The sequence below is a fragment of the Rhinolophus sinicus genome, chromosome 15 (genome assembly GCF_057876585.1).
Source record: "Rhinolophus sinicus isolate RSI-liver-muscle chromosome 15, RSI-T2T, whole genome shotgun sequence".
In the NCBI taxonomy this organism is placed as follows: domain Eukaryota; kingdom Metazoa; phylum Chordata; class Mammalia; order Chiroptera; family Rhinolophidae; genus Rhinolophus; species Rhinolophus sinicus.
This window is the reverse complement of record NC_142515.1, coordinates 9,738,675-9,762,841: the sequence shown is the minus strand read 5'-3', so window position 1 is coordinate 9,762,841 and position 24,167 is coordinate 9,738,675. Positions and strand designations below refer to the sequence as shown.

At 48.5% G+C, this 24,167-nt stretch overlaps 1 protein-coding gene across 5 annotated transcripts in view; it reads right to left on the bottom strand.

The window, feature by feature from the left end:
- Positions 1 to 641: 641 nt before the first annotated feature.
- The window catches only part of RGS10 (regulator of G protein signaling 10), a 35,338-nt gene continuing 11,812 nt past the window's right edge, over positions 642 to 24,167 (bottom strand). For 2 of the 5 annotated variants that reach the window (XM_074338976.2, XM_019725280.3), the window contains 3 exons: positions 23,381 to 23,467; positions 13,592 to 13,735; positions 642 to 993 (listed from right to left, as the gene is read on the bottom strand). In XM_074338976.2, coding sequence (XP_074195077.1) covers positions 847 to 993; positions 13,592 to 13,735; positions 23,381 to 23,467 — 378 coding nt within the window. In that variant the 3' untranslated portion in view covers positions 642 to 846. Of the gene's footprint in view, positions 994 to 5,273; positions 5,420 to 13,268; positions 13,370 to 13,591; positions 13,736 to 23,380; positions 23,468 to 24,167 lie in introns of those variants that run through there. The other 3 variants (XM_019725276.3, XM_074338977.2, XM_019725278.3) reach the window with 3 other exon arrangements.

Below are 24,167 nucleotides of genomic sequence, written 5' to 3'. Positions count from 1 at the left end.
GCAAAGTGTACGCACAGAGAAGAAAGGGTTACAATGTGTCGCCAGATGGGCTGTGGGAGAAGGGGACATGCATGAGTGCCAGCATTGGCATAGGCCATGTGCCACAATCCCATTCAACACCACCTTGCATGGCTACAGGGACCCTGCACAATATCCCATTTGTCTTCCTTCCTGGTTGAGGTCTTGTTTCTGTCAAGATGAAGTATGTATTTGTGTTGCATGAAATGTCACTGACTGTGGGCAAAACCAGGACCAACCCATACACAAGGAATGATGATGCTCTGATGACACACACAGCTCCCACATCTGCAGAGGCTGTCCTTGATGCGTTTTCTTTTCTCAGCATTGAACTTGCTCTTGAGAAGAATTTAACTCAAAAGGCACCTGACAGACAGTACCCCCCGTGGCCTGAGTTTGTCAGATGAACACATTCTCAAGCTGATTTGCCAAGTAATCTGGGGACACACACGCCCCATTCCCCAGAGGCAGGGCCAAGACTTAAAAGGTCAGAGGTGGCTATAAGTTTCACCTGGTGGCCTCACATGAAGTTTAATCAAGCTATGAAATGCTCAGTGTCCAGTGTTTAAGGACTCTTTCTGCCTTGTATGTGTGTGTCTGTGTGTATACGTGTAAACTAAAACTTCAAAGCTATTTGTTTTTTTATGTAAGATTAGCCATCATGCAAAACTTACTGGTCAAGCAGTTAATAAAATACACATATCCCATGGAAGGGTTTTGTACATTTCAGTCCTTGCAGATAACAAAGCAATGATTAAACCCGGCATGGTCCTGAGAGTGATTTCCTTTGCTTCCAAAAGCTGCCAGTCCTGCCAGCATTTGGGGGGCTCATGTGTTATAAATTCTTGAAGCTCTTTTAGCTGCAGTTTGGGCATCGGGTGACTCTTCTCCCTCTTCTTCGGTTCGCTTGTGTTTTAAAAACAAGTCAGACTTCAAGAAGCGGCTGTAGCTGTCATACTTCATGAGGTTGAAGATCTAAGAGGAAAGAGAAAAAGAGTCTGAAAGGTGAGGCCCATCGGGCCGTGAAGCAGCCTATCAAATATTTATTAAATGCCTATTGTTGCCAAAGAATGCAAATACATGCGAGACACACTCAAAGAAAGAGAAAGTACCATGTCTCCCCAAAAGTAAGGCCAGGTCTTATATTAATTTTTGCTCCAAAAGACGCATTAGGGCTTATGTTCAGTGGATGTCATCCTGAAAAATCATGCTTATTTTTTGGTTAGGTCTTATTTTCAGGGAAACATGGGAAGTCATGGCCTAGACAAGGAGGATTTCCTGGATGTTCCTGGCCTTTATGAAATAATCTCAGTGGAATATAATAGCTTAGAGAGTCACATGAACAAATCTATCTTTATTTTCCACAGAAGTATAGATTTGCACAATGCTGATTCACACCCTTGTGTCAAGAGGTCCTTTAAGAATCTCCACTTTATTTGGGTAGATACAGGGATGTGTTTCTCCAGGAACCTGAGAAAGTGAAATAGAAACCAGTCCTGTATAAACGGGGATGTTGTAAAGGCCACATCATGTCCGATTATGCTAATATTAAGACCCCCAGAAGTCTGGCATCCAAGATCTCAAACCTATGCTAAGAAACAAAATGGAGCTGATTCAATGCAGGACAGAGAAGAGAAAATACAGTCTTAGCCCGGAGAGGCTTCAGGAACAGGGCCCTAATTAAAGAAATAGCAATTGGCTACAGAATGCAAACTCACACAGGCTCAGGAGCACTTCTCTGGGAAAGAAAGGAGTCTAAGGTGTGCTCGTCAGGTGCAAGAGGAAGACCCCCGGACGGAGCCGAAGTCCTCTGGATTAGAGATCTGCCACCTGCCACACCGCAGGTCTTCAAAGAGTTGTCCCCTCTCCTAGCCACAGTCCCTATTCCCAGCGTCCCCTTTCTCCCACTCCTACCTGACCCTATGCCACCCTCCTCCTTTGCCCTACAAAAGGGGCGAGGAAAGGAGAAGCAAAAAGGAAAGCATTTTCTGCTGTCGATGGGTACAGCCTCTTGAGAAATCTCTCTTTATCTCTCTCTCAGACCTTGTGACTGAACTTTCAGGACGTTCTGCAGACTGAAAATCCACACTGCACCTGGTGCCTTCACCTACTGCACTACCATGGGCTCAATGCGTGGAAAGTTCCAGAAGTATCTAAAATGTCACTCACTGCCAGGCGGAGTTATCAAGTGGGTGGTAAAACCCTGACATCTTTTAAATCTGTCCTTTCCCAACACGCACACCAACTATTTTGTAAATTAAATGTCTGATGGAGTCTAAAGACTCAGAATGTCTGCCCGAGGGACGGGAGAACTGAAGCCTTCTGTTTCACACCTTCATTTACCCAAGACGGCTTCAACCATAGGAGAGCTGCCTCAATCATTTTGCTATCAGCAGAGTCCACAACCCAGGGAAAGATTTAGGACTTCGGGTTTTCTTTCAATTCTTAAACTACTGCCTGCCCTTCCCTGAGCGCCCTCCCAGTCTTGCCCAAGATCTCCAACTGCTCAGAAAGGCCAGGCCTCCCTAAACCCCCAGCAGTTATCTATTTTGTGGCAATCTTGTCATCCTAGACCAATGTGCTAAGATTTGGAGAAACCATTCATTAAAAAAAAAAAAAAAAGTCTCAGAAAATACAAAAATCATTGTCAGGGGATGAGGCATGCCATTATCATTCCATGGCCTTCCACGAATGTGCCAAGCAGGTGTCACCATCCCTCACCACCTGCATGATTCAGCCCTTCCAGGCACGAGAGCCCCACAGGGAACTTTGAGATGCCCGCCTAGTTCCCAGTCTGCAACGGATGCTCAGAGAGTGACTAATGGAGCCATGTCTGTGATGCCCCCCCCGGCACCCAGCCCTCCCACACCAGGTCCACAGCAGATGGGACCCACCACTACCAGCAGGATGCGGTTCGACCCAGGCTTCTCGTCGGAAGCCTCTGTGCGTGGGAGTGGAACATCCTGTTTGCCTGTAGTGGCTCTGAGGCTCACACTTCAAAGAGGAGAAGAAAAAAGGCCAGGGCTGGAGGCACCCGGGCCAGAGGAGGCGGGGGAGGGAGGGGAAGGCTGGGGAGCCGCTCAGGGGCTGGCAGAACCCTCTCAGCCTCCAGAAGATCCCAAGAGATGCTCCTTCCTGGTGCCAGCGAGCTCGAGGGGAGGGAGCTATGAACACTTTTAACAGGAGCCTAAGGGCCACTCCCTGTGTGGGCAGGTGTGAGGTGCCGTGCAGTCCTTCAGCCTGGGGCACCCTTCTCCAGCAGCCCGCACTTCCTAATGCATCTTCTGATGCTGCGGAGTCCCCCGGTGGCAGCTGTAGCCATCAGGCCCGGACCGATTTTCAAAAGAAAAGGAATGGCGCGCTCAATGGCCTTAATTTCTGGGGCTGTGAGCTGCCTGATATCCACTGGCAAAGGGTCTCCTGGGCACTGGTCTAGGAGCACATGGTGATAGGGTGTTCCTGTCACAGGGTCCCTGTGGGGAGATGCTCAGTGAAGATGACTTAGAGGATAGAGAACAGTCCTAAAAATCTCTTCCAAGAAAGTGGCCAAAGATAGTGGACCCAGCTGCTGCCCACTGCCTTATTGATCACAGGGCAAATGGCCATGACTGGGGTCCAATAAGTGTTCATCCAGGGAAAGAACAGAAGCCACCCAACATGCAACAACAGAAGGCTGGAGAAATGAATCAGGGTAGTACCAACGTGCCGCAAGTGCCTTCTGCCCATGTGTCAGGCAGCAGTTAATCCTCATTTCACCCTCACCAGAACCCTACAAGAACCCTGATTACACAGAAGAATGGTTGGTGTATCAGCCAGCTCGGGCTGCCATAACAAGTACCACAGACTAGTGCTTAAAACAACAGATATGTCTTCCCTCACAGTTCTGGAGGCTGGAAGCCCAAGATCAAGATGTCCGCAGGGTGGGTTTCTTCTGAGGCTTGTGGATGGCTGTCTTCCCCACAGTGTCCCCACGTGGTCTTTCTTCTGTGTATGTCTGTGTCCTAATCTCCTCTTCTTTAAGGACACCATATTGGATTAGGGCCCACTCCAATGACCTCATTTAATGTTAAATACCTATTTAGAGACCCTCTCTCCAAACACAGTCACATTCTGAGTTACTGGGGCTTAGGACTCCAACATATGAATTGGGGCTGGGGTGAGTGGGTAAGCGATTCAGCCCGGAACAGAAAGAGACAAGCAGGATAGAAACGTTGGCAGTTTAGCTCCGAAGGCCGCACTCCTAACCATTAAGCTATATTGTCCTTCGTATGCAGACCAACAGCCAGTCATTAAACATGCAGTCTGCAAAAGGAGTTCAGCATGGAAAAACGTACGTGAACATTAAATGACTAAACACTCAACATTTAAAATGCACTGAATCTAAAGACAATGATTCCAAATATATTCTTTAAGAGTGTGTGTGTGTGTATAAATGGAAACCAAATGTCTCCAAAGGTCAGTGTGGTGGATTGAACAGTATCCCCCTAAACTTATGTCCACCTGGAACCTAAGAACGTGACCTTATTTGGAAATAGGGTTAGCTGAAGACCTTGAGATGACATCATCTGGGAGTTAGGGTGGGTCCACCCAAGATCCAAGGAATAGTGTCCTCATAAGAAAAGGAGACAGACACAGACACAGGGAGAAGAAGGTGATGACCAGACGCAGGCAGAGATTGGAGTCATGTAGCTACGAGCCGAGGAACGCAGCAGCCACCAGAAGCTACAGGCAGAGGCAAAGAAGGATTCTTCCTTAGAGCCTGAGCAGAGCCGTTTTGACACCTTGATTTCAGATTTCTGGCCTCCTGAGCTGTGACAGAAAACATTTCTGTTGTTTTAACACATTGCGTATGGCGGGGTTTAAATCCCTCGTGAAGATTCTCGTGATCCGTACGCAACGTGTTAAGCACTCAGTTTGTGATCATTTGTTATGACAGCGCTTGGAAACTAACACAGTTGGCTTATTGATCTCAGCTCACTCCTACCTGAGCACAGAAAATGAGACGGTTTCTACAAAACCAGGACTCCTTGATGGGGAGAATTGGCTTCAGTGGGGCTGGACTGTGACTGTCACCTGACCAACATGCCTCACGTTGTCTGGAGGGAAGAAGAAAGAAGAAGATGGAAACAAATCTGGGGTGGGGCTCCAGGTGGGCAGAAGCCTCTGAGCAGAGCTGTAAGGCAGCCGGTCCTTCCCAGAGTGAGGCCACCGATGAGGCAGAAAACTCAAGCTGGCAGCTCAGTTGAATTCCATACCTTCTCTTTTTTTTGGCCAAGACAGCTGTGGCTCAGCAGGTTTCGGGGCTTGGCAGCCCCACATCTGTGAGCTGCATGCCTGGATTGTACACGGTTTGGCATCGTTGCCTTGGGAGCCAGTCCTGCAGGCAGCTGGAGGTGGGACTCTTGGGAAGAAAGGTGAAAGGAGCCTTCCTGCCATGTGCAGCTACACAGGGTCATTACACAGCCAAGACGCCACCCCCCACTCTCCCCCGCCCCCAGCCCCCATCTCCGGATCCCAGACAGTGACTGATGGGGTTCTGCCTTTCTGCAAGGGAAAATCTGCATGTGGTGCTCCAACTTATTAAGAAGAATGTTCCGAGACTGCTGCTCCAGGAAAGGGCGCCCTCCCTGAACCATGCTCATCCCTGCAGAAAATGAGAAGCACAACTAGCTTTGAAGACCCCTCCACACTCTCTCAATTAAGCGCATTTCAAGCCTAATAAATCTTTTAACACTTCTCAGAAGACAAGGACGTTAAAAGAACTAAACTAAACATACATCTTCCCTTCTCTTCAAAACCCTCCGCCATGCTATTTCAACTGGGGACAAGGAGGGAAATTAAATCCTTTAATGCAAGTTTTATTAACGGGACTTCATATTTGCTTCAAGAACTGGGTTTAGTTTTTATACGAAAATTGCTAAAAGTAGGTGGAAAGCACTCCCATTTTTGCGCCGCAGTTCTAGAATGTGTTCTCCTCACACACCTAGACCACAGGCATGCGTTCATACCCACACAGACAGACAGAAAATGCGAAGAAAGGAAGTCCCTCGCCCTCCAGCCCTCCAGCCCTCAAGCTACGACATGACGACAGAACCTGTTGGGAAAGGACACCAACCGGGACATCCCCCGCTAGAGTTGAAAACCATCTCCCTCTCTTCCAAAGTGGGAATGGGGTGTATCCAGGAAAGGGTCTGAGGGCAGCTGGCAGAGAGCAGGTGAGAAGACAAAATAGCTTAGGTCAGCCCTTGTCCCAAAGCGCCAGGGTGGGCCACCGGAAGTTTCTGTTGCCCTGGACAGTGCCCCTGCTTCCTGGACGGGCCCACCAGAGATGGACGATGTCACAGGGTGGGATCAGAACTCCAGAAAGAGGCCAGACATGGACAGAGGCAGAGAACCCTGCTTGGGGTGAAATCCCCTCACTGGCCAATGGGCCCTGTGCTGTCAAGTGGGTGGTGGCAATTTGTCTACTTCTTCCTGGAGTTCATTATACTCCAATCCAAAGCCTGAATGACATGCTTTCTACACAGGGTGAAGGTATTTTATGTTTGTCTTTTGCCATCAGGAGAGTTACATGTTATTCTGGCTCTCATCCCCTCCCCCCTTCTATATCTAAACACCATTATAAAGTTAAAAAATTTTTTTCAAATACTGTCTTTCCCACCCCACCTCTCATAAGGCAAACAGCTGTGGTAGAAATGGGGAGCCAACTTTCCTTCCATTTGAACAAAGACCGACGACGACTTGCCCTTTCTGGCTTTATACGCGTATGTTGGAAAATGCTGGTTTCTGGGCTGGACTGGATCTTTGGGAACGAATGTCAGCTGGCATCCACAAGACAGAGGCATCCAGAATTCCCAGTTCCAGCCACCACTGCAGACTTGGAGAAACATGGGGTTGGGGGAGGGACTTGAGCCTCAAATGACCCAGGAGGCATGGCAGCCCCTCCCCCAGCTCTGGGTCCTCACCAGCTGGTCCAACCCTTCTTATCGATGTCTAAAAAGGAAGTGTTTCTCACTCTTGGTTCTGGGGAAATTCAAAGAAACAACACTGCCGAAAAGGGGCCCAATGCATAGCTCCTTTCTCTGTGAAGGATGTGGCTGGGAGCTCTGACATCTCACTGAAGTCTTTTAAATTGTTTTTTTTTTAAGCATCAGAGGTCGAAGGCTTCCTTTTCAGTGGAGAAGGCCACCTCCACTCTACCTCCCCAGACCAGACTTAGCACAAACCCCGAAGCCTGGGTAAGGGCGTCCTGGCAATATTGGCAATCTGCTTTAAGTGTAGGCATTGGGATCCCTAAGAGTCAAGGGAGAAGAATGAGCTCCCTGCTCCGCCTCAAACCTGCTGCCTTCTCTTTTCTCCTCCGAGACAGCAAAGATCGCAAGTTGCTGTTTGCAATGACCTCGACCCTTCCATCTTCTCCAATCTCCTTACTATCCTACTCAAACCAGAGGCTTCAGAGCAAAAAAGCTGTGTAAACGGACACTGAGAAACTTGTAGGAGCAGAATTTTGTTTTAAATTTTTCATGTGACACAACTGCAGGCCACGGGGAAGATTTCAGTGTTCCATTCTGAAACTGGCAGGCGAGGGTCTGGAAGGACACATGGCCACAGGGCGTTGCCCCCAGGGCCTGGGGGCTTTCACTTTTTACTTCACACTCTGCTGGGTTGTGTGAATTTTCTTTTCTTCCTCTTAACAATGAACACGTAGTAACTGGACCATTAAAAATACTTTTTAAGGCTAACTTGTCCAGAAGCCTGAGGAACTCAGCAATAGGGTGTACTCACAGCTCCTGCTGGCATAGCGGGTTCCTGGGTGGGTCTTCCTCCCCAGAGTCCCGAGCCATGTGGGTGGGCAGGACACATGTGTTCCAGCCACTAAGCTGGCAAGGCCAGGAGAGACTGACATTGTCATTTCTTGTACAAAGCAAGCATGTGAGGCCGCTGTGACTGGGTTGATCCCTCCATGTTGCGGCTGACTCTCATAGCCTTGGTAACTGCTGGGAATGTTCTAGAATTAGCCAGGGCTGGAGGGGCAGGAGAACATGACTGAGCAAGGGAGATGAACGTGGAAAAGAAGGAGACGAGAGTGGTGGTTGGTATTTAAATGCCAAAAACAATGCTGCCTGTAGCAGAGTCTATGAAAGGAAAATGGGGACACAGTCTGGAAGGGTGACAGGAAGAACAAATACTGATGCCTCATGTCAGGAAGGGTTCTTACAGCCTGGTGGATCGGTAGGAAGAGTCTGGCTAAACCAGAAGCCCTGGACTCATGCTGTTTCCCCCTCCCAGCTCTGCTACCTCGGGCTGGTCATGTCACCTTCCCATCTAGTGAACGCTCTCACTTGTAAACTGAGGTGCCAGGTCCTACCTTCCCCAGGGCTACTTGAGAGTCATGGAGATGTACCTGCAAAGCATTGTGAAGAGATTCCTTCTTAATGTTTTCCCAGAATTCACTGTAGTGTAGAAAACTGACATACACATTATTTGCTGCTTTTCAGGTGGGGACCTGAGATTCAGCGAAGGTAAGGCTCGTGAAAGCTGCTACATTTTTGGAAGCCACATTAAGCCAGGGTTTCTCAACCTTGGTACCACTGTCATTTTGGACCAGATAATTCTGTGTTGTGTGGGGCTGACCTGAACATTGTAGGATTTTGGCAGCATCCTGGCCTCTATCCACTAGCTGCCAGCAGCACTCCCACCCCAGTTGTGACGACCAGAAATGTCTCCAGACACTGCCCAATGTCCCCTGGGGTGCAATAGCCCCTTCCCCCATTAAGAACCACTGCATTAAGCCAAAGTTCATCTTCCTGTTACCCGTGAAGGACGCACACAGTTAACCTTTATGGCCAGCGCACTAGGCATTGCACAGATATGACTGCATTTTATCCTCACAACCACCTTATCATAACCCGTACTTCACGAACAAGGAAACTGAGGCACAGAAAGGGACTGCATCTTGCCCAAAGTTTCACAGCTACTACACTCTAGAGTCAAAGAACAGGAGGAAAAGCCAGGTGTAAGGAAGTGAGGTTGTGGGTACCAGAGAGCGAGTTTTTCCCATCCGGGCACTGGAGGTTTGTGACGACTCCCCTGCATAGCTCCAGGAGGCAGCAGAGTTTGCCAAAAGCCCCATGTTACAGATGAGGATACGGAAGCCACACCAAAGAAAAGGACGCACCTGGGGTCAGACGGAGGCAAGACTGGAACACGAGTTCCCACTTCCCCCTCCTGCTATCCTAACATACAGTGACAGTGAATCTGAGTCCAGGAACTGATGGGCAGGGCGGGGTAAGGGAGGGGGCAGGGGGCAGGCCATCCGGGGACAGATGGAGCCATGGTCAGGAAGCCGAGGGTTCGCAGCTGACTTTCTAGTAACAGAGATGGCTCTGTACCAAGTCATACGCATTCTCTCGCCCAACTGGTGAGGGACAGGCACAGCCGGAGCTGGGGAGCAGAGCCAAGGTGCCGAGCTATCAAGAGAATCAAACCTTATTATCCTAACTGGCACATTCTGTAAGTAGTCACCATTCAACATCCTTGAAATTAAACCAGGTAGCACGGCGTTGGGCCCTAGGCCCGGCCAGTCCTTCTGCACTTAGTTACCACCTTCATCACTCTCTGCACTCCAGCCACTGACCTCCCACAACACACCCAGCAGACCGGCCCCAGGGCCTTTGCACTGCCGTTGCTTCTCCCTGGAAAGTTCTGCCCTCAAGTCTTCTCACCTGGAGACCCCTTACCACTCAGGTCTCAGTCACCTCTTCAGGGAGCCCTCTCTGGCTACTAGACCCAAAGGTAGCCCCTGTCAGTAGCTCTTAGACCATCAACACTTTCATTTCCTTCTTAGCATTTATCTTTTTCTGTCTACATGGTCGGAGGGGTATGGAATTCCTCGCTGCAAACACAACTCCTAGCACAGTCCTTTGTACATAGTAGGCCCTCCATCAATGTTTGTAGCATAAAGCAATGAATGAAAGAACAAATCCACACACTAGCAAACCAACCAGAACTGAAATAGACCACCCAGGAGTGGATTTTTTAAAGGAAAAATAAAAAAACAGACACTGCAAAGTATCGTAATTGAAGAAAACAACTTTTTGTAAGGTCACCTGCTCCCTTCTGCTTCCCACAACTTAAATTAATCCAACAGCCCACCTTTGACTCTAGGCTAAAGCACCAGAGAGATGCCCACAGCTCTACCCACCTCGCCTGGTTTTGCCAGCACGTGTTGGCAACTGGACCATGTCAGCAGCGCCAAAGTAAATCAGAGAATGATCTATCCATGCACATGAGTTTTCCAAATGATAGAATTATAAACTTCTCATGCGATATCGTTTTGATGAAATGCTTATTAAAACGCCTAACACAGTCTTCATAGAATGCACTGAGCACGATTTCAGTTTTGCTTGGTGCTTTGGGGTCATTAGGATCACTAGCCATGTCACCACCTCGTAGCACAGGGATGCACCCCAGTGTGGTGTGTGGGCTGTGGGTCCCCATGCTCGGTGGTTCCACATTACTGTGCTGTCGCTTGACTATCATTTTTCTCTCTCTTCACTGACTGTTAGTTATCACTTCTTGCCACCACTCACTCCACAGCCTCCACCAGCACTTCAAATCCATTGTGACCTGAAACCACAGAACCTGTTAGAACTGAGTGTAAACTAAGAATTAATAGGACCTGAAGACCCAAGACGCTTTCCTCTAAATAAGAAGCATGGATGTCAGCTCATCTCCTCCAATGCTCAGGGACGATTACCCCATTCTTCTAGGTTCCGACTGTGCCGCCACAGTTCACACTGCCCTATCAGCCGCCTCCAGGGCAGAGAGCACTGCCCGTTGACAAGGGGCTGAGGCCACGTGAACTTTTCCTTCATGGGGCCTGTGAGAGCTCAGAGGCTGCCTGTTCAGACAGCTCTGCCATAGAGCCAGCAGGCTCAGTGAAGTCAAATCAAAGCTGCTGAGGAGGTTTCTTAAAGTTACGTGAAATCTTGTGGCTCCAAACATGTTCCCCTCAGCCTCAAACTCCTTCACTAGGAAAACCGGGCTCTTATGGGGGCCTTTTGGGAGCAGAGAACCACAGACTGCACTGAGTACACATTTTGGTGGTTACCAGCAGGGCCCTCAAGAGGCAGTTTTCTGAAGAGAAACAGAACCCAGAGGCCCTTCCCAGGGACTCACTGTGGAATCAGCTCAGATTCCAAATACCAGTTTTCACTCAATTATGCCTTAGGAGGATAGTGCCTCTTTCTCTCTCTCTCAAATCAATAACTTTCAACAACAGGGTAAAAAGTACTTTCTTTAAACAGTTTGAGCTGCATTGTGCTGCATTTGTTATATGTACGTGCACATACATATTTATAGCACAAAAATGAAGGAAAGTCTCGAGATCAAATGTTCCTTGGTCATCATCTCTAGGCATGGAATTATGAATTTTGTCTATATTTTGGTTTCCCAAGTTGCTTTTATGTAGCATGGATAACTTTTACAGTTAGGTAGACAAAAGTGATTTTAAAAATATTTTTCTTTGTCACTAAAAAAAAATAAATATTTCTCTGTCCTTTGTGTTTCCTCCTTTCTGCACCAGCTAAACCTCCCGACGTGTGAATCTAGTGAGGTAAGCCCGTAACACCGAGGTCCACTCCATTTTGAGGTGTCACAGGCCTAACTGCAGGACAGCTGTGTCCTTGGGAGCCCGAGGTCCCAGCACATGGTGCGCTGTCAGCCTGTCTCATTCCTCGCCCCCACCTTGGCGTGTACGGTCCTGGAAAATGGGACTGCTTGTATGCACCTGGCCTTTCCAACGCCTCTGCTCCAGCTGGACTCACGGGGCTCGGACGAGCAGAGACAGCTGTCCAGGCTGTGAGTGTGGCAGAGAGAACGTGGTCTTTGAAGGCAGGTGGATGAGAGTGAGTCGGCCTCCAGTACTTCCTACTCCCTGTGTAACATGGTGCTAACAAACCACTTGGTTTCCCCGACTCTTGCTTTCTCATCATCAAAATGGGAGTAACACTCACGGGAGATGAAATGAGATACTACATGCCAAGTGGGCATCAGTCACAGATGGGCAACCCCTGAATAGTATTATTGAAAACACCTAGAACACAATTAGCTTCGGTGCAGGTTCTCAACCCTGGCTATGCATTAAAGTACAATAGGAAATTTTAAAAGACTCTGAGGTCCAGGTGGGGCAGACATCCCCATGTGGCTGCCGCCATGAAAATGTCCTTCTGACCATACATTCCACTTCTTTCCCTCCACAAATCCACATCCACGGCATCCTTCCCATTGTCTCAAAATCACCACCTCCAGGAGGCCCTCCGCAAGTCACCCATGCTAACCAGGGTGCCTTGACTCAACACCCAAATTTGATTCAGGATTCATATGGAATTTGCACTTGCCACCGTGTCCACTGGAAAACATTCTTAAACTACTTCTCCTATTTGTATTCTTCTACCTGTGTATTTGTTTTGTCTGGGATGCTGAGCAAAGATGAGGCTTCCTGCATGCTGGGACACGCTCTGGACTCTGTGCACATTCCAAGTGGTTAAAAAAAGGCCAACCTCTCCCGTGGGCCAGTGATTCTCCAAGTGTGGTCCCAGACCTGCAGCATCCCCACCACCTGGAACTGTGTTGGGAAGGCAAAGTCTCAGCTCGCCTGGGGACCATCAGATCTGACAGTTACCTCTGGGGCTGGGGCCCAGTATCCGCTTTAACAACTCCTCCAGGTGGTGCTGGGCTGGCTCCCCTCTGAGGATTGCTGAATGAAGCTGAAAGCTAGTGTCCACCCATGTGCCAAGTGAGGCCTTCGCTTCCTCCGTAAGGATAGCGCCAGCAAAAGTTTGAAATCAGTCTGTGTGCCACTGTCTGCAAGTGTGTGTGTGACATCTCAGAAGAATGGAGCACACTGTGGATAATCACGTCGGCAAAGTCGTGTCTAAAAGAAATATCTCTGGAACGCACTTTCATCCCTTTGCCTATTACCACCAAAATTTGCCAGAAAACTGCAGTTTGCCCCTTATAGGTCCGTTTTTTTAAACCTAATTTTTCCTCTTTAAGTGGAATGTGTATGCTGCCAGATGTTGACCTTTTCGTTATGACTCAGGGGTCTCATTACGAACCAGGTTATGGTATTGGGCCACCAGCGGTAGGTGGCGATGTTTGTGTATTTGCACAAAAACAACCCCAGGTTCCTTGCCACTTTGAATCCTTATCTTTGCTTTCCAGAATTTTATGTCAGCTCCTACCTTCAGCAGTTAGCACATGTTGCTTCTTCAGTGTGGGTTCCTCAAATGGCCCCAGCCTCCCTTCTAACATGGGTTGAGAAGACAGATAACCTTGCTGGTTCAAACTGTGTGTAGATCAAGAGTAAACAGACCTAAGGGAGCGTACTGTGGGTCAAACCTTCCAGTCCTCTGTCTTTTACCAACCATGTCTCCTCACTGGGCCTCAGCCTGCCCAGCTGGATGGGGCGGCTTCTAGGGTGTCTCACATGTAATGTTTCACTGCATTCTTCCAGGCTGGGGATAAATGCTGGGTTCAAATCAAGGTGCAGGTAAGGAAGTCAGGTTACCTGGTCCTGGAGTTTTTGGAACATCAGTGGGTGCGGTTCTTCCAGAATCTTCTCGTTGAGCCGGGACTGCCCCTCGACATTGACTTGTGACGAGGCCTTGCTGGACAGAAAGGTCATGTAGATCTCCTTTGCCTTTTCCTGCATCTGTGGGAGATACAGGGAGCTTGTCCGTCATCTGCGAGCTCAGCCCTTCCCGGCCTGAGCCCAGCTCTCTGCTGTGTCCAGGCCTGGGGGCTCTGGCTGCTGCTCCAGAGCTAAGCTCCATCTGGGGACACTCATGGTCAGCCCAGCCCCCACCCCGCCCCTTCCATGTACCTGCAGCCACATCTCCTGTCACAGAACTGCTACATTAGCCATTCAGAAACGATGACGGAAAGACTCCTGGCCCAGAGTGAGTGACATTCGGTACCATTTGGGACCACCCTATGAATTCTCCAAATTAAAGGTTCATAGAAATAGTATTCAGTCCTAAAAAGGAATGAAGCCCTCATACATGCTACACGGATGAACATGGAAAATGCTACGCTAATTAAAAGAAACCAGACAGTAAAGGCCACATATTACATGGTTCCATTCATGTGAAATATCCAGAATATGCAAACCCAGAGAGACAGAAAATGAGTGTTGCTTGGGGCTGGGGGAGGGGAAAATGGGAGTAACTGCTTCATGGGTCAGGGGTTTCTGTTGGGGATGGTGAGAAATTCAGTAACTAGATAGTGGTGATGGCTGTATAACACTATGAATGTACTTAAGGCCACTGAACTATACACTTTAAAATGGTAAAAACGAGAACACTTAAAACGGTTAAAATTCATTATGTGTATTTTATCACAATAAACTGTGCATACATATCCCAACCAGTTATTAAGCACGTATTATGCTCCAGGTACATGCCAGGGGTTTTACAGCCATGGTCCGTTTTCTTTATCCCATGAGCATCCAAGCAAAGTCCATTTTCCTGTTAGTGCCACTTCCCTGATGAGGACGTGGAGGCTAGGAGAGGAGACATGGCTTATTCAGGAGCCTGTGGGGAGACTTAGGACTGAGTGGCTCCAAAGCCTTGCGTCTCTGCTCAGTTCCACACCTGCGAGATACATTATCTCCTCCAGGTTGTGTGGTTTGTCAGCCTCCCAGGACTGGGTGTTTTTTTCCAGGTAACAAGATATGAGTGTGAGCAAAAGAGAGAAGAGTGGCTGCCCATCTGAGTCCTGAGAGCAGTCCTGCTGGAAAGCGTCGGCCCTAAGTAGGTACCGGCCCTTGAAAGCTTTGTAAGCAGAGTTGGAAAGGTGTGCACATCTGTGCTTCCAAAAACACTGAAAACCAACCTTGGTGGATTCAGGAACATGCTTGCGGCAAGTGCTTTGTCTTAAACACAGCCTGCCTCCTTGCTGGGGCTGCAGAAGGGAGCCTGGTCCCCTGATGGTTCTATTTTCTCTTAGAGAAAGGAGACTTCCTGTACTCACACCTCCCAGCAGCAAAGATGGGGGCTGTTTCTCTAAACATTAAGTCTTAAACTATTACCTCACCGTAAAGAGCAAGCCAGATGATAAATGCCTCTGAAATGCAACCGCAGAGCTATGACTCGTGGGGGGAGTCAGGGGGCTTAGAGGCCTGGAAAGCTGCCATTCTCCCCCAGAGAGTCCACCTGGGGCTCCACACATGCTGCAGAGCTTGGCTTAAGAAATCCCAGGCTCTGAAAACCTTTGGCCTTATGGAAAATACCAGAAGACTTCAATACCTGGTGCTTGGAAGGAGGGGAAAAGCAGTCCTTTAACTTATTTTGTTTCCAAGGCCTAGTTGACAAAAGTCCCTATAAGATCAAGGCCTGGCCATCTCCTGTCCCCCAGAAAGACTGTCCAAGTGGAGGTCGACACCCAAGGCCATGGTATCGGCTCTTGATCGACTAGCGACACAAACGATTAATCAATGCCACGTTCAAAGACACACAAGTAGCGTCTTAAGATAAATACGGCTATTCCAAGGGACAAGTCTGGAGACCATCATGGAGGCCCAGGTGGGTCTGCTTGCCTCTCAAAGACCCACGAAGCCACGAGCTTCCCTCCCACCACCCACATTCTGTGGAAGGAATATTGTTGGAAAACCACTTCCTGTTTTAATACTTTATAAAACTATCAACCAGTCAGATTAGCAAACTCCCCATAGAGCTCTGGAGGCAGAAATCACTTCAGGCATCCCCTCCTCCATGAACACACACACACACACACACACACACACACACACACACACACACACACACGGCTTCCAGATGAATCCAGGCTGTCTCGGTTCTTTCTGAAAAGGAGAAGTGTAATGAGTAGCTTGAAGCTTAAAGGGGGATGGGAGGGGCCAGGAGGACAGGAAGCAGGTCCTGGGGAGCCTGCTCTGGCTGTCTCAGCCCTACTTGCATGGCCCCAGCCACCCCTCCTGAGTTCGGTCAGGGAACGGGGTGGGGTCCCCGAGGCACCCCATCTTTGACTGACCACGCACAGGGGAATGTCTTCAGCAGCAGAACTTATCTGGGCTGGGGTAGGAAGCGTGACTGAAAAGGGAAACCCTGAGACTGCCGACCGACCACAAGCTGGTCACGGGAAGGCCTGGTGTCCACGCTGAGAACACTCAACAAAAAAGAAGAACCGGGTCTTTCGAGTTATTTTAGTAGATTTTTCCAGTTAACTCTCAGTTAACTCTATTCTGGCTCCTGTCAGGATAGGAACAGAAAGAACATCCCCCCGCTGGTGGAGGCACCCAGGTCTGTGACTCTGGCTGTGACCTGGAAGGATGGCCGGCTTCTGTTCTCCACCCTCCTGTGGAGGGTCAATGTACTGACATCCCACCCTGCCCCAGAAGGTTCTGGAAAAGGACCCCACCTAGGCCCACGTGGCGACTCCTGGCATCAACTTGAGGACTGTTTGTGGGAGCGTTTGCACCCACAGGAGCTCCCCCAGACACCTCCCCACGAGTCCGGGACCTTGCTACCAGCCTGGCATCAGCCATAACGACGCTCAGGCAGAAGTCACCACTCAACTGCTGCTTCCAGCCAGTGAATGTTTAGGGGAAGCAAATTCACTTGGATATCAGCTCCAGACACAGAAATCTACTCCGAAGAGCAGCAAACACGCCAGCCATCCAAAGCTCAGAAGAGCAGTATGTTCTGGTTCCTCTCCCTCATCCAATACCTGTGCTTAAACTTTTCCCATTGGGAAAATAGGACAAAACCTCCTTTTGCTCCACGCCCCCCTAGAGCTAACAACCTCCCCACCCCCTGATTTCTTATTGAAACATCACAAAAGAAAAGCTCGGGCTGTGTGTCTCCATTTTCTCCCTCCCACCCAGTTCTTAGCCCACTCAGTCTGGCTGCTGCCCACCGGCAGCCCCGCCTCCCCCCAGCTCACTGATGTCTTCCACGTGGTTAAGTCCCTCAGACCTTCCTCTGGACTGCTTTCCAGCCCTAGCCCTGCCCAGCACTGCTGCCTTCTCCGGATTCTCCAGTGCCTCTGTGTCTTGATCTGTCTCCTGTCCCTCTGTTCCCCTCCCCCATAAATTCTGGGGTTTCCCTTGGCTGGCTGCTATCCTCCATATGCTCTCCCCCAAGATTTCAGCCCAACTGCCCCCCAAGCTACTGACCACGTAGCCAACTGGTTTCTAAAAATGTGAGGTGTCCCACAGACACCTCAAATACCAAGGAAAGAAGTGGCCTCCTCCTGGCTGGTGGATCCTGCAGTCTCTATTCCAGGCAGCTGGGAAGAGGGATCCCCCAATACGTCCCTCATCCCCACACGCTGCCCTGTCACTGAATTCTGCTCACTTTGCTGCCCGTCACTCTGCCAGAGATGGACAGTGGGAAAAGACACATAAGAAAATGAAAACATCGAGCCACTACGTTTTCTAACATCAGCTTCAGATAGAGAATGAGGCAAAGAAAATATCAAGCAAATGATTCAAGAATATTTCCGAGAACTGGCTCAGGAAGTGGAAAGCAGTTGGAAGGACAGTGAGTGACTCCACAGAGAGCAAGAACAAATCTAAGCACCTGCAAGGTTGGGGAGGTGGTGCCAAGAGGAAACATCCCAAAATGGCAGGAACTCAGGGGCATCAGGTCACATCCAGAGTCACAGACCTGGGCATCGGGTCCCCTGATGGAAGACATGAGGAGGGCAGCAGAAACAAGCCCTTAGACCCCCAGGTCCCTGCTGCCCCAACCCTGGGCATTCAGGTGATCATGTCCCTCTCCCTCCCCTCTCCTTTTCCCTCTCCTGCTCCTCCTCTCTCCTCCAGACTGGAGTTTTCTACAGAAATTGACTCAGGGAAGCTGCTGAACTGAGGCACGAAGCCGGCCAAGGATAAGACGCTAAACAGTGTAAGGGCGAAGTGAAACTGTGCGTACAAACTCCCCAGCACATTTTTCCCAGTCCAGTTGACTAGAGACGTGTTTCATTTATAAACATAATATGGGGCTGTGGTCACCAGGAAGAGACTAGAGGGTTCTAGTCTGGAGAAAGCGAACAAATAAACAAACAAAGCAGAAAAAATTCAACAGAAGAGTTTAAAGATAAAGTTGAGATCTCCAAAGTAGGAACCAAAAGCCAAAGAGATGAAAACAACAGGAGGGGAAAAAAGATAAAATTAAGGGCTCGGTCCAGGAAAGGAGGCCCATCTCTGGAAAAGAGACCAGAGAAAATGAGAGGAAAGAAGTTACCAAACAATATTGATAATAAGAAGAAGAACATAAGAACATTTCCCAGAATTATAAATTTCCTGATTAAAAGGCTCTGTAAAATGCCCACAAAATGAATGAACCCCACCCCGTCCAAAGCTTCTAACTGTGCAGTTTTAGAATATTGGTGATGAAAAGTGGATCCTACACTATTAAAGAGAGAAAAAAAGAAAACAAAACAAAATAAATCAACTTACATATAAAATACCGATTATTAACAAAAACAGAAGACAATGAGACAGTGTCTTCAAGTCTCTGCAGGAGTTTCAACCTAGAATTCAATTCAGTTCTATGCTCTGTCACATTACCAATGAAGTGGAAGAGCAGGAATAAAATAACACTTTCATTCACCAAGATCTTTAAACATCTACCTGCTAGGTCCCCTTTCTCAAGAAGCTATTTCTGGCCATGCTCCACTAAAATGAGGAAATGACTCAGCATAGAGGAGGACCTGGGTCCAGGAAACAGGAGAAGGGCAAACGGAATGGCCAGTCGTGGCAAAGGAAGACCTGGGGACACCACAGTAGGAGCTGTGACCCGAGAGTCCCAGGAGGACTGTCCCCAGGTGAACCCCGAATGCAGAGAGGAGCTGAGAGGCTGAGCCTGTGCAACACCATATCGAAAATAAAAAAAGCAAGATGGTCCAAGGAGAAAAAAATGGAATTGTAGCGTCCTCTTCGGTTCAGCAACAAACAATAAACAATAACTATTTTCATAATGAAATGCAGTAGACAGGTATATAAGTAGGTGAAACCTCAGTTACAGTAAGAGGAAGTTGGCAGATACCATTTGAAAGTGATAAAGAAAGCAGAGAAGGAACAGAGGCGCAGGGCAGGCCATTGCCAGGCCCTAGACCACCCGAGCGGGGCCACACTCTGATCAGGTTGGGCCTGGAGCCAGCCAAGTCCACCGCGACAGGCAAAGCTGGGGAAGACACAGCCCAAATCAGAGGGAGAGCGAAATCTGGAGGGTGCTGAGAGATGAAGGGAATGAATCTTTCTTACTCCACCCACTTTGTGAAGTGAATGAATTTCACAGAAGCAGTATGTATTATTTTTGGATTTTTTTTTAAATAATAAAGAAGGTAGTGTTTTAGCCTTTTAGGAAAACCTTTGCTATTAATTTAAATAAGAATATCAAACACTCTAAAATCCTGGATCATGTTTTTGCAGTAAATAAAATAATAACAAAAATAATAACTATGCTAGACCCCTCCCCATAACTCTGTTAACTGTAGCACACAATAAAAATGTATTCGTGTTATTATATCTAATACCTTTGCAAGTCGTCAGAAACCTGGCACGTCCCACATCCCCGCTCCCACTCACAGTTTGGTCTTTACAAATCTGTATCAGCTGCCATATTCATTTCAGTCCTTGTCACATAGTAAACTGGCCCAGTGTGCTGAGGAACGAACGAATGCATGAATGAATGAATGAATGAATGAATGAATGAATGAATTCAGGGGTAGCCAAAGAATGAGCATCTTGTTGGAGCTTTTTCTGAGGTTTTATAAAACATAAACGGTGCTTTGTTTTAGAAGATAGTTATATCTCACGTGCTAATTCATGGGGAAGAGGCACTTCATAGAAAAATTTTAAACCATAAAGAAAGGACAAAGGGAGCGAACTGCCTTGAAAGCGGACTGCTGAATACGGACACCTGGAACGTACAACCAGCCCAGGAACTCCAAGGAGGGCGGCGTGGGGGGGCGTCATCCCCCAGGTTCCTAAAGCCCCAGCATTCCCACCATAAATGCACGGTGTGAACACCCTCCCAAATTAAGGGGCTGCTTTCCTGCCAAGGGGCGAATCACAAACCAGGGAGGACAGTGAAAACACACAGCAAGGTTCTACTGTTTGGAGCCTCTGAGAATATGATCTCCAACTGGATGGACTCATTACGGCTACCACTGTAGCGACAAGGTGAGAGGGAGGCCAGGACCTCATCCATGGTAGGTGCTCAGGTGTGAGCTGCCCTGAGTGGAAAGAACCGGAAGTATAGTGTGCCTGGCGCTGTTCCAGGCACTCAGATACAAAGATCTCAAACCTTATGGAGCCTGCACGACAGACGGAAAAGCAAACAATACTGTAGATAAATAAAGAAATTATACAAGTGTTCAGATTAAGCCAGTAAGTGCTATGGAAAGATTTGGCTGGATAATCCTTGTAAAAGAATGAAAGACAAACCAGCACAGGTCCTCTTAAAAATCACGGAGCCAAAAGTGAGGTTCGCATCAATCCCACAACTGCCTTAGTTCACTGTAGAGATAAACCCTCCACAGACTCCATGTTGGACCAAACACAGTAAGTCTGATTGTGCAATTCAGGGGGGCCGACGTCTCCCTGTGCTTCAGTCCTACTCTGCATCTTTAAATTAGTGACTTAGAACTTACTGCCGGTTTGACTTCCCCTGCAGCCAGACCCACCAGAGAATTCGCAGGCCCGGAGTCAAAGAGCTGGTCTGCATCCTGGCTCTGTCCGCACCAAGCAGGCGGCAGAGCTGAGCCATTGCTCATCTCTGCAACACAGCTCCGGAAGGATGGGAGTGCTCAGGAGGCTTGGTGTAATCACCCAGACCGAGGGCTGGACACCACGGGCGTCAGGGATGCTTCCTCCCTTCCTGTACCATCTGTATTCTCAGGCAGTTGATGGTGAGGCAGCACTCATTGCACTGAAGTAATCACCAGGCACATTCCAGGCTTAAGGACACAAAACCTTCCAGGAGTCATATGCTGGCTGTCAAGGGTGTGGGGTACAGAGAGCAGCTGACAGATTCTGGAAGCTCAATCTGCCAGATGTACATGGGCCAATGCAACCCACCGCCACGGCTTTCCAGTGTTCACCTTGGCACCCAGGTTCTCCAGTGGTGGCCCCACCGGCCTGCCAGCCTCCGGCACAGCAGAGCGGGGCTGCCCTTCAAGCGCAACCCTCCTGCCATCTGGTCTTCATTTAGCTCTTCTCTCCAGGAATTCCTCCCCACAGGCTGACCCCTCTTCCAGGAACACGACGCCCACCCCCAAAACTCCCTTCACATGCCAGCTTAAAAGGCATTTCCCTGGGGGCTTTCCAGACTGCCCACTGCCTGTGCTCCCACAGAACCTGCATGCACTTCCCATTTCTAGATTCGTCACGCTTGCAAAGGCTTTACAAGCAGCTTTCCCTCTCCATGCCTGTTCTCCAAAGAAGCTCACCTGTCTTATCCCTGTGTGTCTCCCGTGCTTTTCTCCAGGCTTGGCCCTGAGCAGGCCCTCCACAAAGAGCTTGTGAACTCAATTGAGCTGAAGGTCACAGCAGCATAGCACGCAGGAAAACAGCTGGGTGCCCTCAGAGTGCCGGGTCAAGCCCCAGCTGGGCCGCGGGGAGGGGGACCTCAGCTTCCTGGTTTGTCCAATGCAGGGGTGGGCTGCTCAACCCACAGGCCCCTCTTATCTCCAACACGCAAAGAATAAGGCAGAGCAATGGACACCTATCTGTTTGTCTGCTTGACTCTGAGGTAGGGTTTTAGCGTGAGGCTGGACGAATCAATTGCACAGTCCAGCATTTCTGGAAGGTTGTCCCTGGGCCCTGTCCTGGTTGCTGGGGGCAAAAGAGGACGCTGAGTACTCCTGCCTGAAGGGTTGCAGCCAGCATCCCAGCTTTCTAAAGCAGGCCCTCCCACCTGCTCTCAGAAACCATTCACCACCCGGGAGACTCGGGCAAAGTCATCCAGGGAGGAGAAGAAGCTGAAGGAAACGAATGCCAAGGGTCATGCCCCAGACTGCTTTCTAGGCCGACCTAGGAAAGTCAAGCTAAAGGGGGTCTACCTTAGACTCCATCCTTGCCCCTACAGAGAGGAAGGCCACACTGCTCCATCTTGGGGAAAGTGTGCCTGAGTCCACAAGGGTCTTTGCATAAACCAATGATGAACCTTTTTCAAGCTGTTGCCTGCAAACACGTAATGACGCTGGTTTCATGGACTCCAGCTTCTGGAGACAGATGCTCAGTAACTGGCAGCCCGCAAGCCACCTGGATGTGTTTTGCTTGGCAGCAAAGGTTTTACATTTTTTAAAAAAAAAATTAGTTCTAACACTTATAAAATCAGATAAGTTCACATAATCCAAAAGTCCAGCTTCTCTGAAGAAACAGGCAGCACTGGGCTGACGATAGGAGAAGAAGCCTTAGGAAGAAAGGCCCCCTCAGTGTTCTGGGGGTGAGGGTGGGCAAGCGAAGATCTACGTGGGCAGAACTGGAAGCAGCGAAAGCCCAGACAGACACAGACCCCAAAGTGTTCACTGCCAATGTCAGCTCAACAACCAGCTGCAGCCCCTGGAGACAGGGCAGCTACTACCCCCGATGGCCCCAGGCCCCAACAACTCCCTGCAGCTCACACCAAAAGCCTCACTCATGTACCTTACTTACCGGACCCTGGAGGCTTTTAGCTGGTGGCCTCTTAGAAATCCACAGGCACAGGCCTGGTAAACACACCCAAATCACAGGCCTCTTTTCCCACAATCTCCTCCATCTCCCCTTAGACCCAACCTTCAGCGGCAGAAAATCTGGCTGACATCAGAATTAAAGGCTACCTCCTGCAAAGAGCACACATCTACTCAGGAGAACAGTCAGAAACGTTTTATGTGGGATGCTGGCCAACCACAGGGTGTTTCGTAAAGATATACTGAATAATTGACCGTCCATCTGATGCCCATTCTGCTTTTATTGCCAAATCTGCTTGTCATAGTACTACCTCCACACAAAATGCCGCCGTGTCAAACTCCAGGGGGAGCATCCTGATAACTTATTCATGAAGGAAAAAATCGTACATGATGATGAACTCTGAATGATACCAATTGTTATTTTTACTCTAAATATTTATCCATTTGTATGGCTCCATTTAAAAATGGATTAACACACTCTTTAAAGTTATGAATATTTGAGCAACACAAGATGCCTAATCTGAGGCTTACATTTTCCCCCAAATCCAGTATGGATCAGATTTCTTTAGGCAATTTCCAATCTGCTGGAAAGACAGCTGTAACTTTATGAGAAAAAAAAAAAAAAAAGATCAGGAACGTGATTAAAGAGTGGAAGAAATACCTGCTTCTTATCTTGCGTTTTCTTAAAATCTTCACATGCTAGCCAAAATAAAACATTTTCTTCACTGAATTCCTTTTTTAAAAATTCCTATGGATACAGAGAAGAAAAAATATCAATAGTATTCTAATTAAAAAAACCCCACAAATGAACAAATAATGCATTTCCCTTCAAGGACTGATTTGGCAAAATCCAATAAATGAGCATGATTTGATTGCCCTGTGACAACCCCCTGAAAACAAAGCTTATGTTTAATGTTAAAGCTAGAATTTCATATGCATTTCAACTTAATGGCTTTGACATTGGGAGGAAGAGTAGAAATGAAGCAGGCGTCTCCTCACAGTTCTAAGCTTACAATAAATTACCAAAAAGTAAATTAAAGTGGAAGATATATTGGTTCCTTCCAGACTGTGTTTAAACAAAGTACATTCCTCTAAAATCAGGCCTATTTTTTTAAACAAAAGAAAAGAAAACATATTAAGCATGTCCAGAAACGCCAAGATGAAAAAATACGCAAGTTGGAGGTGCGTATTTTTCCTTTTTGGTAGATAATGGCAGGTCAGTGGCCCAGAAAAGTATTTATTCTGCTGGACACAAGGGTGTTCCTCCCTGAGAGGAGATCTAGAGGGAACTCACAGTGGCCTGGGGTCCAGGAACGTCACTAGCCCTGCCCGCTGCCCCCTCCCTGGGGACCTCGGGACTAACAGCCTGAGGGCTTGTCCTGGCCTGACCCAAGGCCTAAGAACAGACGATGGGACTCAGGAAGACACAGGCATTCTTCAAATTCACA